This window comes from Protopterus annectens, chromosome 1.part0, assembly GCF_019279795.1.
Source record: "Protopterus annectens isolate FY-2018-M chromosome 1.part0, PAN1.0, whole genome shotgun sequence".
In the NCBI taxonomy this organism is placed as follows: Eukaryota; Metazoa; Chordata; order Ceratodontiformes; family Protopteridae; genus Protopterus; species Protopterus annectens.
Genome location: NC_056725.1, coordinates 1,401,358,738 through 1,401,372,564, shown reverse-complemented (window position 1 = coordinate 1,401,372,564; position 13,827 = coordinate 1,401,358,738). Strand labels below are relative to the sequence as shown.

At 40.3% G+C, this 13,827-nt stretch overlaps 1 protein-coding gene across 1 annotated transcript in view; it reads left to right on the top strand.

Moving 5' to 3' along the window:
- Positions 1–13,827, top strand: part of ITPKC (inositol-trisphosphate 3-kinase C) — a 251,225-nt gene that overhangs the window by 177,494 nt on the left and 59,904 nt on the right. The window contains exon 3 of the mRNA XM_044067282.1: positions 12,963–13,176. Coding sequence (XP_043923217.1) covers positions 12,963–13,176 — 214 coding nt within the window. The remainder of the gene's footprint in view (positions 1–12,962; positions 13,177–13,827) is intronic.

Genomic DNA, 13,827 nt, shown 5'->3' with positions numbered 1-13,827 from the left:
TCTCAGCAGTCTGTTGCAGGATCTCTACTTCACCACATGTCTTTTGCAATGTCTGGAGTTTACCATAAATCTCAAGAAACTGGTTTTGACACCCTCCCAGGGTCATGTTATGTGGGGGGACAAGCTTCGGTCTATCCCCATGTTGGGTTCCCATCCTAGTTCCAAGGTTTTGTCTCTGACGGCCTTCTTCCATTCTCTCCTTCCTCTGGCCTCTTACAGCCAGGGAATTGTTCAGGGTTCTGAGGTTTATGGTCTCTGCTATTCCCATGCTTCATGTTAACAGGCTGCATATGAGGAAGCTACAGTGGTACCTCAAGTCAGTGTGGCCCCAACATTACCATCCTCTGGAGTCCTCTGCTCCTACTTCCTTGTCTCAAACTTGAGTTTCAGTGGTGGAATTGACAACTCTTTTGGAATCCAGGGTTTCGCTTTCGGGCTGCAGTAACTACTCAGGAGCTGGATGGTTGTCTTCTTGTGTTTCACTTTTAGTTTCCTGCTAAACTTTCGTTTATCCATGTAGGAGTATCCCATCATATAGCAAAGTAGAGCTTATTTATGTTTTAACAGTGTACCCCCCCCCCCCAGCTTCGATCTGGAATGGGAATCGACAGATACTTCAAAAAACACTGCATGGCTGCCTTTGTGATATGATCGTGGGTTGGCCCTTCCCAGAGCAAGGAGAGACTGCCAGCAGAATAGTTCCCTGGTCTTGCCCCATCCTGTGATTGGGTAAAAGGTTAGCACTTGTTAAAAAGCGTTCATATTAGTCTGCTTTGCACTGGCTGCTGCTTGTTTGGTGCAGATTCTGAAAAGTGATATGCCACTGACATTTGGAAGTTAGTCAGGAGAACACTGCAGAAGGCTCTTACTTTAGTTCGGAGGAAACAGAATGGTTTAGTGTTTTCAATTAATTCTTTACTGAGGTAAGTGAGCTGTTTCATCTTGTACCCTATTCAGACACTGTTCCAGTCACATAGCCAAGGATAAATGCACTACATATGTGATGGGTTTAGTTTTGTCTTGACAACTAATTTTTGGCATAAGAAAACTGTGAAAGAGAATGAATGAGCAGACTGCACTCACACAGTGGCTAAATATCAGGACTTAACCCCAAGATAGAAAGCTTGACCACCGAGTCTTCATGCTGACCAGAAGCAACTTGTATACACCAAGGCAAAACAGTTATTTTCTAATTATTCCAGCTCTGATGAGCCCAAAGTGAAGACTGAATATTATTATGAATCTGTCATTAAATTGTACTTACTACATGTCATGTAGTCTGTCTTTAATAACAGAATACTCGCGCCATCTTTTGTGCCTCTGTACATGTACCATTAGCATCACAGACTGCTGCGTAGCTTTAAGGAAGGGGAAGTAAAAAGCCCTAGCAGCTCTGCAAAATTCCTGATGTTTGATTGCAGTGAATTTCTTATAAATTGTGTCTAATTAGTTAAGTCAAATTCTGTCCCCACTCTGACTGTAGATTAGTATGCCAGAGTGTCCCATAGTATGTGTCTGTGTGTGCGTTTGTGTGTGTGTGTCTGTGTCTGTCTGTCTTTGTAAACGTTTGCTGTTTGTGCATTGCTAGCATGTGTAGCATATAGTCACTAGTTAGAAGACCTAGTGGTTATGCTGTGATGGTGCATGAAAGGGCCATGTGTTATGGCAGTATGGAAGACTACCATGATGCCAGGTGCACTAATAATTGATTTTTTAGCAGGGCAGTGGTGCTGGTGTGGTGACCACATTTTTCATGGGTCAAGACCATTCCAGAGCTCTCGTCAAATTCTGGAGACACCTCCTACAGAGATGGTGAGTGGCTGACGATGTCACAATGGAAGGTAATCATATAAGAAATTGCATGAATAGCTGTCAGCAATCTGTGTAGATTTCATAGAATGGACGAGGAGGGGGTATCCATAATTGCTTATAATAAAGCTAAATATGGGCATGTATGTGGGACAAAGATTTGTACAGGCTTTCCCATATGAAGGGGGGGATCTTCCTGTCAGCAATCTTTAAACTTGCATGAGATTGACAGAAGGCTGTATATGGTAAAGAAACTGGGTGAAGCATATGAATATCGTTACCAGTTCTGACAGTGACCTCATACAAAGAATAAGCAGTATTCTGGGGAATCTAAAACACCTTTCCTCATTGTTTTCCAGCAGTAAGTATTTGTGTGTTTATTCAGTTAACTATCGCACAGCTGGTGTGATTGTTTCACACCTTACCTTTAGTCTGTCATGTAAATTATAATTACTTGTAAGACATGTTTGCCATGTATTCATACGTCTGATACCTGCAGCCGCTACAAACAATACATGTTTTTCAGGGATGGTCTGGGAACAGTGGCATAAGTGATGAGCTCAAAGATGTACAGTTTGAATGTGGAAGCTGTGAGACTTTGACCCTAAGATTAAAGGGTGGAGTTGATTAGCAACTGCTAGCTTTACCCCTCTAATGTAAACTGCCAGACATATTCTCTTTGTTAAACCTTCACAGCAGATAAACTTCTTATCCTTTGGATAACTTTAAAGATCTTGTTTGATATTGAAAATGCAAGTATTACATGTATAACACCTGTTAGTTCATTTCTCAGCTGCTCAAGCATTTTTGCTGGATGCATATTCCTTGTGTGACTTGTGTGCTAAAGATAGTTGTGATGTGTGTAGTCTTAAAATATGTTAAGTAATATACAGTCCGAAAGTACAGCATCCTTAGTAGTAGAATGGGGGACAGTATTTGTTTTTTACTGAGTGGCATAGCCACCCTCCCCCCCACCCCCCGAGATGCAACAGCCTTAAAGTGAGTATACACAAGTAAGGGTCTGTAGAGTACATAAGAACTTGCCCCCTACAAAAAATGCTTGTTTTAGTTTGGGTTACTGAACTAGCATAAGGCCTACCTTGCCCACTACACTGTAACATATTTAGGCAGTTTGTGGTTTTGTTGTAGTAGTTTCATGCAGTTGTAGCCGAGGAATTTAGTTAAGATTGGCTAGATTTTGATTAAAGCTTTATAAAGGTTATGTACCATGAACTCAATGAGGAATTAAACCCGCAGTTAGGGCAGCTGTTTAATCTTAGCCTCACCTCAGGATACGTGCCTAAGGAGTGGCGTACGGCAACTGTGGTCCCACTTCACAAAGGCGGTGCCTCCACCGACCCGGGAAATTACCGCCCCATCAGTTTGACAAGCTTGATCTGCAAAGCTATGGAGAGGATCATAATGGAACTCATAAATAAAGACATAGGAGACTTGCAGACCTTGGATCTGACCCAGTTTGGCTTTGTCAAGGGCGGATCATGCCTTTTAAACCTGGTTGACTTTTTCGAAACAGTCACCAAGGCCATTGATGAGGGCAAGGCAGTCCACACAGCCTACCTCGACCTGGCAAAGGCTTTCGACACAATACCCCACTCAGGTATCATTGAAAAACTCATCAGCTTAAATGTAAATCCATACGTCACAAGATGGGTTGCAAATTGGTTAAGTGACAGAACCCACAGGGTCAGAGTTGCTGGCGCCATGTCAGACTCAAAGCCTGTCACAAGTGGTGTCCCACAGGGCTCAGTCCTGGGCCCTCTCCTGTTCGGCATCTACTTTTCAGAAGTACAAGCAAACACAGGAGGATTATGGCTGACAAAATTTGCAGATGACTGCAAACTGGGCGCCATAGTTGAGAACACATCTGACACGGATATCCTTCAAAAGGGTCTTATAGAAACGGATAACTGGTGCCAGAGCCATGGCCTAAAGTTAAACGCCAAAAAATGCATAGTCATACCCTTCGGGAAAAACAAGGTTACCCCTAGATACCATATAGGCGGCAACCCACTAAGCACAGAAGAGGTTATCAGGGACCTGGGTACCCAGGTTGACAGTAACCTTTCATTTGACACTCACATCGCCAAAGTAGTTAGGAAGACCTTCTACATTGCCCACCTGATCATGAAGGGATTCACATCTATATCAAGGGAAGTCATCGTCCCCCTGTACTCATCACTCATCAGACCAATAATTGAGTACAGTGCCCCATTCGGAATGTATCTGACACGACACCTGCAGCAGTTGGAAAGGCCCCAAAAGTTCCTCACCAAAAGGATAAAGGGTCTCAAAAATATGTCCTATGCTGCCCGACTGAAGGAACTTCAGCTCTATTCAGTCGCTTACCGTCTGCTCAGAGGTGACCTGTGCCTGACATACAAGGCCATGTCCAACCCAGAATTGATGAACATGCTTCACCTCAAAAAATCCAGATCCCTCAGAACTGCAAGGGCGGGAGACCTAAACCTTGACACGGTTATTAATAGGACGTGCTGGAGGGACAGATTCATCACCCAGAGACTCCCTATGCTGTGGAACAAAATCCCGGTACATGTGAGGCAGAGCACCTCGCTGGCCTTGTTCAAGAGAAATCTTGACCAATGGATGGGAGATCGCAGATATACCCCAGGGATTATCTCAGTTTCACTGCTTGACAAAGGCACAGCAAAATAATGGACATAGTATCCTCCAAACTAAAGGGGTGGCGAAAGCCACAAAACTCTGGGCTAGGCTTATAAATGCCCTTGGGCAGATAGCCTAGTATGAACCTATGAACCTATGTACCTGTGTCACAGTGGGACCTGTAAATAAATGGTAGAAAGTTCTTTAGTGTAATGGGAATTGGATGGGAAATTGCTTTATTGTAGCTACAACTGTTATAGAGTCCACTTTGTACACCCCTATGAGGAACTAATAAAAGTATTCCATTCTGAGTATTGCATGACATTAAAGACTTCTGGGTATATGCGGCAACCACTAGCAGCAAAGATGTTAAGTCTGTGCCCCAAATTAAAGAAATGTATTCAGAGTTATCAGACATCTAAATAATCTGCCTGCACTAAAAAAAAAAAAAAAAAAAAAAAAAAACATAGTCCGTCTTACCCTTAAGTAAACAGAACATAGAGTGAAAGCCTTATTAAAGATCATATGCAAAATACAGTTTACAGATGCAGTGGATCTTTCCACACATTTTACAGCAAACAGCTGATTTATGAAGTTCTATAGCAACTTTGTTTACTTTTCCAAAACTAAATGCACTAGGACATTTTTAAGTGTTTGGAAGTGGCACAGTTGTGGTGTAAACATACTTAACATCTGTATAGCTGTGGAAATGATTGTCATTGGGTGGTATTTTACAGAAGTCAGAGTCTTAATAGAATTCTGTGCAAATACAAACAAAATAATGGGTTTGCATTTCTCTCATGAAATACTTATTTTTTGCTGGCTAGTTTTAAAGATTTACTCACATACACCAGATTTTGCAGTGCAGTGCTGTAAAAGTATTCTGCTTTCTCAAGTTCTTGTCTCCTTTTGCTTAGCTTTTGTTGCTGGATGTCTTGCTCTCACTACCAATGATCTCTACAGTGGATGTCTACAGCATGTTCCCCAAACATTTTTTGTTTTGGCAACTCGCTGGTAAAAGTGTTACTAGAAGTGAAAAATGGCCATTCAGTGGCATCTGGATGCCACTTAATAGCATGGAAATCACAATGAGATTAAGAACAAGCAGCCTATGTAAGACTGTTATTCTGTTTTTTTTTTTTTTTTTAAATTATAGTTTGTTATAGTGAGCACAGCTGTGTATACACAATGCAGAGTAAGGACTAAAATAGTGACTGAAGTCTTAACTGTAGAGAAATAAATTGAATTATAGTGACTAGGACTGGTAAGCCAAGGTGGTTCTACGTTCCCTGTGGTGCATTTCAAGGCCTTTTTCCAACTTTTTTATCCAATGAAAGGGTGTCCTGAACAAAAGACTTGAGTAAAGAAAGAAATTCAGACTTATTTTGTTTCTTCCTTTAAGGAAAAAAGTAAGATGTATCCAGGGCCTAATTATCAAAGCTGACAAGATACACCAATCATATCTGTGAATAGCAAAGTGCAAAGAAAGTGTAAGAGGGTTATTGTAGTCACCAAGAAAATCCCCTTAGTCTGAATAATCAGTATAGGGTTGTGCCATGTAAAATCTTTATCATAACAACAGTCCAAAGGAATATGCAGAACTCTATCCAGTACCAAAACATGCTTGCAGCAGAGTTGGCACAGATTTGGTTTCTCCTCAAAGAAGCAAATTATGCTAAATGTGTGAGTTAAGTTTCCTGAAGTAATCGAACTGACAGACAAAACATGTGTAAGTGTGATTAACGTTGTCTACATTTTCATGACCGAGGATACAGTGGAAGACACAAACACTCAGGAAAAAAATGGCAACAGCCCATGCTAATGTTTCCTTAATCTGTTTATAATATCGTGTCTTGGCATCACCCATTTCTTTACACGAGAAAGCTATTTGTTTACCTGAGGACACACATATTCTGTGCTTTGGAATAGCATTCTTTGTCGCTTGCTACCTTGCACCACAGGTCTGAGGGCAATTCTGTGCATGACAACAGTTTTCATAGGATAAATGTCTGAGATGTACGGAAACATTTGTAGCAGATGCATTTCCTAAAATTTATGAAACTTGTATAGAAGTCTGTTGGACTGTCATCTGAAATGCCTGCCAACAAGGTTCTACCAGATCCAATGGATTGTGGTGTAACTTGTTTACTGGTCTCTTTTGCACAAACTAGCATGATGGATTGCATTGCCTGAACCTTTTTTGTCTAGTAATGTTTCTCTGCACTGCCTTGTATTCTGATCAGCGTAATAAACTGAGACAGTTATACTGGGGGGATCTTTAGTAGTCATATATGCAGTGCATACAATTTACTGTGGCCAGACTAACATAGATGACATCTTCTCGTTGCATTTCCCTATTCAGATATACAGTCAGTCAGTCAGAAATGCCTGTACTACAGGACGAAAATATTATAGCGAGTTCTAGTGAGTTGCACAGGATAGAGAAAAGCCCAGAAAATGCTGTGGCATTTTAGTTGCATCCAACTCCCATCTGAAATTTGAATTTAGAGAGAAAGCTTGCCTGGAGAGTTTAGAAACTGAGCATTTGACATCCCACATATAGTTGATGGGAGAAGCTGGGCTGCAAGCTAAAAATTGAGACCACTCGCACATAAACAAGGATGGGTACCAAACCTTCACTTTTGCAAAAGGGGCTTTGTACATTAGCAAACACTGTTTGTGCCTCTGAAAGATTAAAGATAAAGTACTTCATTCAAGTGCTTGCATCTGCTATGTGAATCTGCCATCAAGCTGCCAGCAGTACCTTAGCATGATATTTTTAATAGAGGTGGTAGAGCCTAGCAGTGAAAGCGAGTACAGTTTGTACACTTATGTAGTTTTTGCCATCCAACATTAGTGGTCCATCTAGTGGGCTTCGCTAGTTCATCAGTCATTCAGTGATCTTTCGATTTTGCTAATGAAAAACAGCAGAATATGTTTTTTCTACTGTTGGAATTTTCTTTTTTTATTAATATCATCCGTTGCTAAAAGTACACATAGCTGCTCCTGCAAGCATCAGATGCCTCCTCAAGGTTTTCATTTTAGGTATTACTTTGTGTTTAGAGGTGTGTATAATTAATCACTTTATGGTGGATATTGTACTAAATTTAACAGGCTTTAGCTAGGGGAGCTCGGAATTTAAAAACCTTCAATCAGCAAAGAGAGTGAAAAAGCTTTAGCTTTTGCTTCTCATTCTTTATCTTTTATCCAAACATCAGCTATTAAGAAAAATGATCTTTAGTTTTTTTTCCAAGACATTTTTTTCAAAAAGTGAAAAGGATGGAGAAAAATAACCTAATGAGCCTAAATAAAAGGCACCCAATTCATCTTTAAGAAATATTTAACCAAATGAAACTTGATTATGTCAGATACATCTCCAGTAGTGACCTAGCTGCTCAAGCCTAATAGGTTGCTTGATTCTTCCAATTCTGAGATTAAACATTTTGAATAGGAAGACTTGGACTTGCATGAAGACATCTGCTTTTGGAGGGATCTGCTGTTTGATTGTGCAGAATTGTCCTGCCCCTAAAATAGGTATGCTTCTCTGTTTAAATTTAGTTTCCTAAGCCTGTAACTTCAAGTTTTTGCATAATTTTGAGCTTGTGTATTAGGTAGTTTCACAGCATGAGACTGTCGTTCCCTCCTGCTCTTGAAAGACCAAACCATCTTTGTAGGGTTTTTGAGCAGTAGACATTCCTGTATAAAAAACATGCACTTGATCCCTTTTTGTTTGACTCAGCAGAGCCTATCGGATCTAATATCTTGCTGCTTTAGTACCTTACCAGCCAATAGAAAAGGCAAAATTAATAGCAGATTTGCTGTTCATTTCTTAGAACTCTAGCATACTAAAGATGTGGTTAGTTCTAAGAGTGAAGGTGTTCAGCAGATTAAAAACTTAACTGAAAGTTTGATTTGTGGCACTGTTCAAAAAATTTCCAGCCTTGCCCAGCAGATGATAAAATTAGTTCTTGTGTTGTAAATATGGGAGTGAAGATGTTTCTGCCTCATTTAGAGCTGATACCATTGGTGTTTCTTTAAGGAAATATGCATGACTCAGTGTGCAACCCCTACCTTAATGATAGGGAAAGGCTGTTAAATGCTCGTACAAAGTGCTCTTTAATTGGTCATCCAATTCAAAACTCTTTTAAGACCATGCAGGGAACCGTCTTCAAAATATTCAAAGACCCGTCGCTTTTTCTGTGTGTTCTTATTATGAAAAAAATAAATAAATAAAAAAGGTGGACCAAGTAAAAATGCATAAAAAGAAATAATAAAATGTATAGCAGTCACAGAGGGCAAGACACCAGTAGTAGCAGGAGCAGCAGCAGTAAATCACAGCCCAGCAGCCTAAATTCTTCACCTGCCACAGTGGTATGCAGCTTTGTCAGTTTCTTTCACCTCTCCATCCCTTCAGGTGTTGGCAAGCAATTTTTCTTCTTCACCAGCCAACAAGTGAACATCACTGTAGACTCTTTGGTACAACAGTTAGTGTCAGTAAGCTGTACAACAGAAATGTGGTCAACGTTCATTCCAGATCCCATTCCAAACATACTAAGAGATTAGCCGTATGTGGGATGTAGTACTGATTTGTTACTAGACAGGAAGTACTTCAGTCATTTCCTGTACCTGGACTTAGGATGAAGGAGCTCTTCTGATTTCAGAAATAGGATGGCCAATTGGAAGCCTATGATATATTTCACAAATATGAATCCCTTAGTCAAAACAAGGAAGCTAATAAAAATGACTGACATTGCAGACATACCTGTTCTAACACAGGCTGCCTTTCTAATTACAGAGCGCATGCATAATGCCTGTCTACACATTCCCTTCCATCAAACCCGCATATACTGCCTGAAATTCTCCAGGGGAGGATTCCACTTCCATTTCACTTCCTTAACTGTATGATCTTTCTTCTCTACTCCCATAAGTACTCGCCAGATGCTTGGCACCAGTATTTGCTAATCTGAGATTACTTTGAGGTTCCTATCAGCCCCTAGCTGGAGGATGGTTCACTCAAGCACTATGCATGAGATTACTACAGCCATCTAAGGCAAACATGGGTGTACCTGAAGTGAGAGTCATGTCTTCCTGTCCCCTGATGGTTTCCACTGCAGAACTGTATGTGTTGAAATTTTGGGGTGGCCTTAGAAATCTTTGAGAGGAGTTCTCATTTCTTCATTATATTATTCTGCCTTTGATTCCTGTCTTAATAAAGAAGAGTCAGTGACTTCCTTCTTGTCCATCCGATACCAATCCAGGGGTTAAAGTCATAATTTGTTTGCAAAGACCATTTTCACATACTGAAAATCCAGGACCTGCATTTTTTTCTTCCCTGGTAGATCAGTAGATTTTCTACAAAGAGATGTTAGCAGTCCTGTTATTGTTGCTTTCTGTCAACATTCAAAGTAAATGGTCACAGACAATACTACCCTATTGTGGAATGTCAGAAAACCAGGAGAACACAACTCGTATACTCTGCGGATTAGTGTAACTTGGAAGAAGGTAGTTTTTGTAGACTTGCTTGTGCTGCCAATTGCATTGTCTTATCACTGGCAGAAACTCCAAGAATGAAAGTAGCAGTTTGCCATGAGTGGAAGTTAAACCACAGATACTAGTGTTCCCTCTTTCAGATGTGTATATGTATTTTATGTGAAGAGTCAGATTTCCTCTGTATTTCGTATGATTCCTTTACATCAGAGCACAACTTTCTGTATGCATTTCCTCTAACTCCTCTAAGTGATGTGCTCAAAGTAAACAAAAAAAGTATAATTTTGATTCCTCCTCTGTTGCCAAGGTTGCACTGCGTCATTTTTCTGACTAACATGCAGTCACACATTCTGTAACGTCTCCTGTTTAAGACAGTCTTTGCAAGAGAGCAACAGGACAGTATCCCAACCTCAGATCCGTCAACCTGATAGCATGTGAGATCATACATTTTTCCTCATGTTAGCTGCTGAGAAAATGAAGTCCTGCTTGTACTGATTGAAGGAGTTTTCTGTACTGCGTCAAGACAATGGCTCGGATGCAGTTTCTAGTTCACTTTGTCACTTCTTGCAGTGTACTTTACCATTTTATTTAATGTTGGCTGGGGTGCTTTCTGCGTGCAGTATGCATGTTATTCCTGTGCCTGTGTGGATTTTCTCCAGGTGCTGGAGTTTAGGTATGCAGTAGGTGGACGTGGGCACTCTTAAGTTGGTTATAGGTGTATATGTCGGGGTATGGAAGAGCAGCCACGGCAGGGCTAACCCCCCAGCAGTTAGATGTTGATCAAACCTTTGTGCAAAAATGGGTAAAAAGGGGTTGCAGATGGATAAATGGTCTATTCTTCAGTGTGTATATGTCTGCCATCTCTCCTCATGTGCCCTTGTTTTCTACAGTAGCCTGTCACATTGCAGTAAAACAGTTTATGAAGGAAATTCTTCATGCAAGTCCTTAAATGCATCTTTGTTGTCAGTTTAGGGCCTCATGTTCATGACTGAATTGGTTATAGTACCTCTTGAGCTTCCTTCATTGTCATACCTTAAGTAACTCTCTTAGAAAACTGGCTTCTCAGTAGCAGTTACTGCAGCCAGAAATAACTGACCTTCCTGAGCTCCAAGAATAGCTTCTTAGAGTTTAACACCAAACATTTGCCCCTTTCAGAAACTTTCTGCATCATAGTTTGCCCTAATACTGCGTCCAGTTAGATAAGTGCAGATAAAGTCTTCTGTGAAATAAATCTTTCCTTGAAACTGTTTCAGTAGTAATGTGCCAGATGCTTCAGATTTACCAAACTGTGTGCAAACAAACATTGATATTTTTCATAATGGTATAGTTATGATACTTGAATGTAATCAATGAAGGTCACACTATGGATTTAAAATTGATGGTTTGTGTTAATAAAAATAATATGTATTGATGTGATAATGTAATTAACAGGCCACCAGCAATAAATGAAAAGGGATTGTGCTGACTGTTGCAATGCCTGTTCATGGTTTAATGTGTGATCTTTTTGTAGGAGGCATGTGGATCCTTAACAGCAAATAACCTTAGCCTCGGAAAGATGGAAATGCATTTGTATCCAAGATGGGTGGACAAGGACCCATGCATTTTTTGGAGTATTCATGGGCGTATTATGAAAACTTTATAAAATAAGAGAATTGGTGATTATTACCATATTGTCTGAAGTATGGTGACAATACAAATTTGGTTCCTTTTGAGGACATGTGCTAGTGCTAGTTCATATTTGCTATTTAGTGCCCAAGGGCTGCTGTTGTGGTTTTGTAGACCTTATTTTTCCTGTGCTGTTCTGTAAGCTTCCCTTAGAGGTACAGATATGCAGGGGTATTGTAATGTTGTGCATGTATGTCTTGGTACATTAGTAAAACATCTGACTTCCATATCCCTGTCTTAGTCAGTACTCTGAATAGTGACCTTGAGCATGGTGTGGTCTAGCAATGATACTGGTGAAAGTGAGTCCATCCCTCTTGGTCTGGCTGCCCATCAACTTTGTCTCTGGTACCTTGGGTCCACTGTCAGATCCTTGTGTGCATCTCCCTTCCTACACCAGGAAAGGGGCAGACACTGTTTTACTGCTGCCTCTTGACTCCAAGAATGTAGTTACAAGAAATCCTTGATTTATAATGAGTATGTGACCATAGAAGAAACAAACGTGTTGGCACATTTCTAAATGCCATATTCCTATGTGGAGCATGTCTTCTCTGCTGGTATTTTATGCTGTTCCATAAATGTCTGAGCGGGCATGCAGAAGCAGGATGGATTGGCAGGTGTACAGAATTAAGGAAGCAGCAGGGGGTCGTGATGGATCCCAAGTTATTTAGAAAACACTGACTGTGTTTTCTTTAGTATTACTGCTTTTTGAAAAGCTCGCACATAAGGCCTTTTTGCATGCTTATTTTTAGAAACATTGCCATCGTGTATTTAGTATTTTTCTGTAAGATGTAATGCTTGCTTACTCTTTTTGTGCCTTGTATAGCAAGTATAAGTGTTGAACTCTCTGGAGGTAGTAAGGTGCCTATCTGGATTTTTCTCTCTCTCTAAAGAAAGTTGAAATGCTGGTATATATAGAATTGCCTTTCTGCTTTTAGGAAGTTCATGAAGTTTGGCATTAACATCCTCTTTCTACCTTATGAAGTGCTGCTTATATTTGTGCCATTAGTGAGACACATGCAATGCCTACAGGAAACTGAATGTAAATAGAGGAAGAGATTTAGTAAAGAGTAGCTAATGTAGAGAAGTCATTAGATTTGACTGCTTTTACAAGGAAAGCCATGCCAAAATTTGTCTTTCTTTACCATGAAGGTCCAGCTAGGGTTGAACCTGTTTTCATTTGATGCTTGGGGAGAAAAGCTCCACACAATACAGAAGGATATAACCTTTTATACATAAAATAACATTGTAAGATTTTTTTATTTTATGGCAACAAAAGACAACATTGTATGCACACATTATAACCCCTACTAGATAATAATCCATGCTAAAATTTCAACTCTTGTTTTAATTATTTGCAGGAAACTTTAAGGCAGGAGATTATGGCAAAATTCTGAAGAAGTTCTGTGAATGTGAGAGGCAATGTCTAGAACTGTTGATGAAGGACAGTCTGTGCTCATATGTGCCAGCCTATTATGGAGTTGTGGAACGGGAGGGTGAGCCCTATAATCAAATGGAGGATCTGCTTGCGGAGTTCGACTCTCCCTCTATTATGGACTGTAAGATGGGAATAAGGTAATAAATTAATAAAAAGGAAGAAGACAATGGAATTCTGGTTAGGATTCTTGTTATGTATGTATTTGCTACAATGATACTGACCAATGGAACAAGTGGTCTTGTTACTCTAATATGGTTCCCTTTTCTTTTTGCCTTCCTTTAAACAAATTTTACCTGACAATGTACATCACTTGGATGTGGAGCCACAGCTATGAGGATGACTGTGGGTTTTAATTAAGCTTGGACACAAAATTCTAATGTAACACGCTGTAGTAGATATTGAAGGAATAGTTTCAGAAGCAAAATGCAGTGTTTTGCACCAGTGTCCCCTTTGGGTAAGTTAAGGAAGTGTTTGCATGTCCTCCCCACCAAATCATGTTGCCATTTTCAACTGCTCATTTGATTTGTTCATCCCCTCCACCCACCATCCTAGTCGGCCATAGCCACTGCCAGAGGGAAGTGAGAGCAGGTCCGTGGGGTGCAGTTATCTAGGCTACTGGAATGACTGTCAAACAGGCCTAATCACCCCCTTTGCCAGGAAGCTGATATTCCTGCTTTGTTCCCTTTATCCACTGTAGACATACTGGCACGATATTTGCTCCCAACACTTGAACCATTTGGAGACAGTTTTCTTCCCCAGGATAGTTTAGCCAAGAATGGATGCTCATT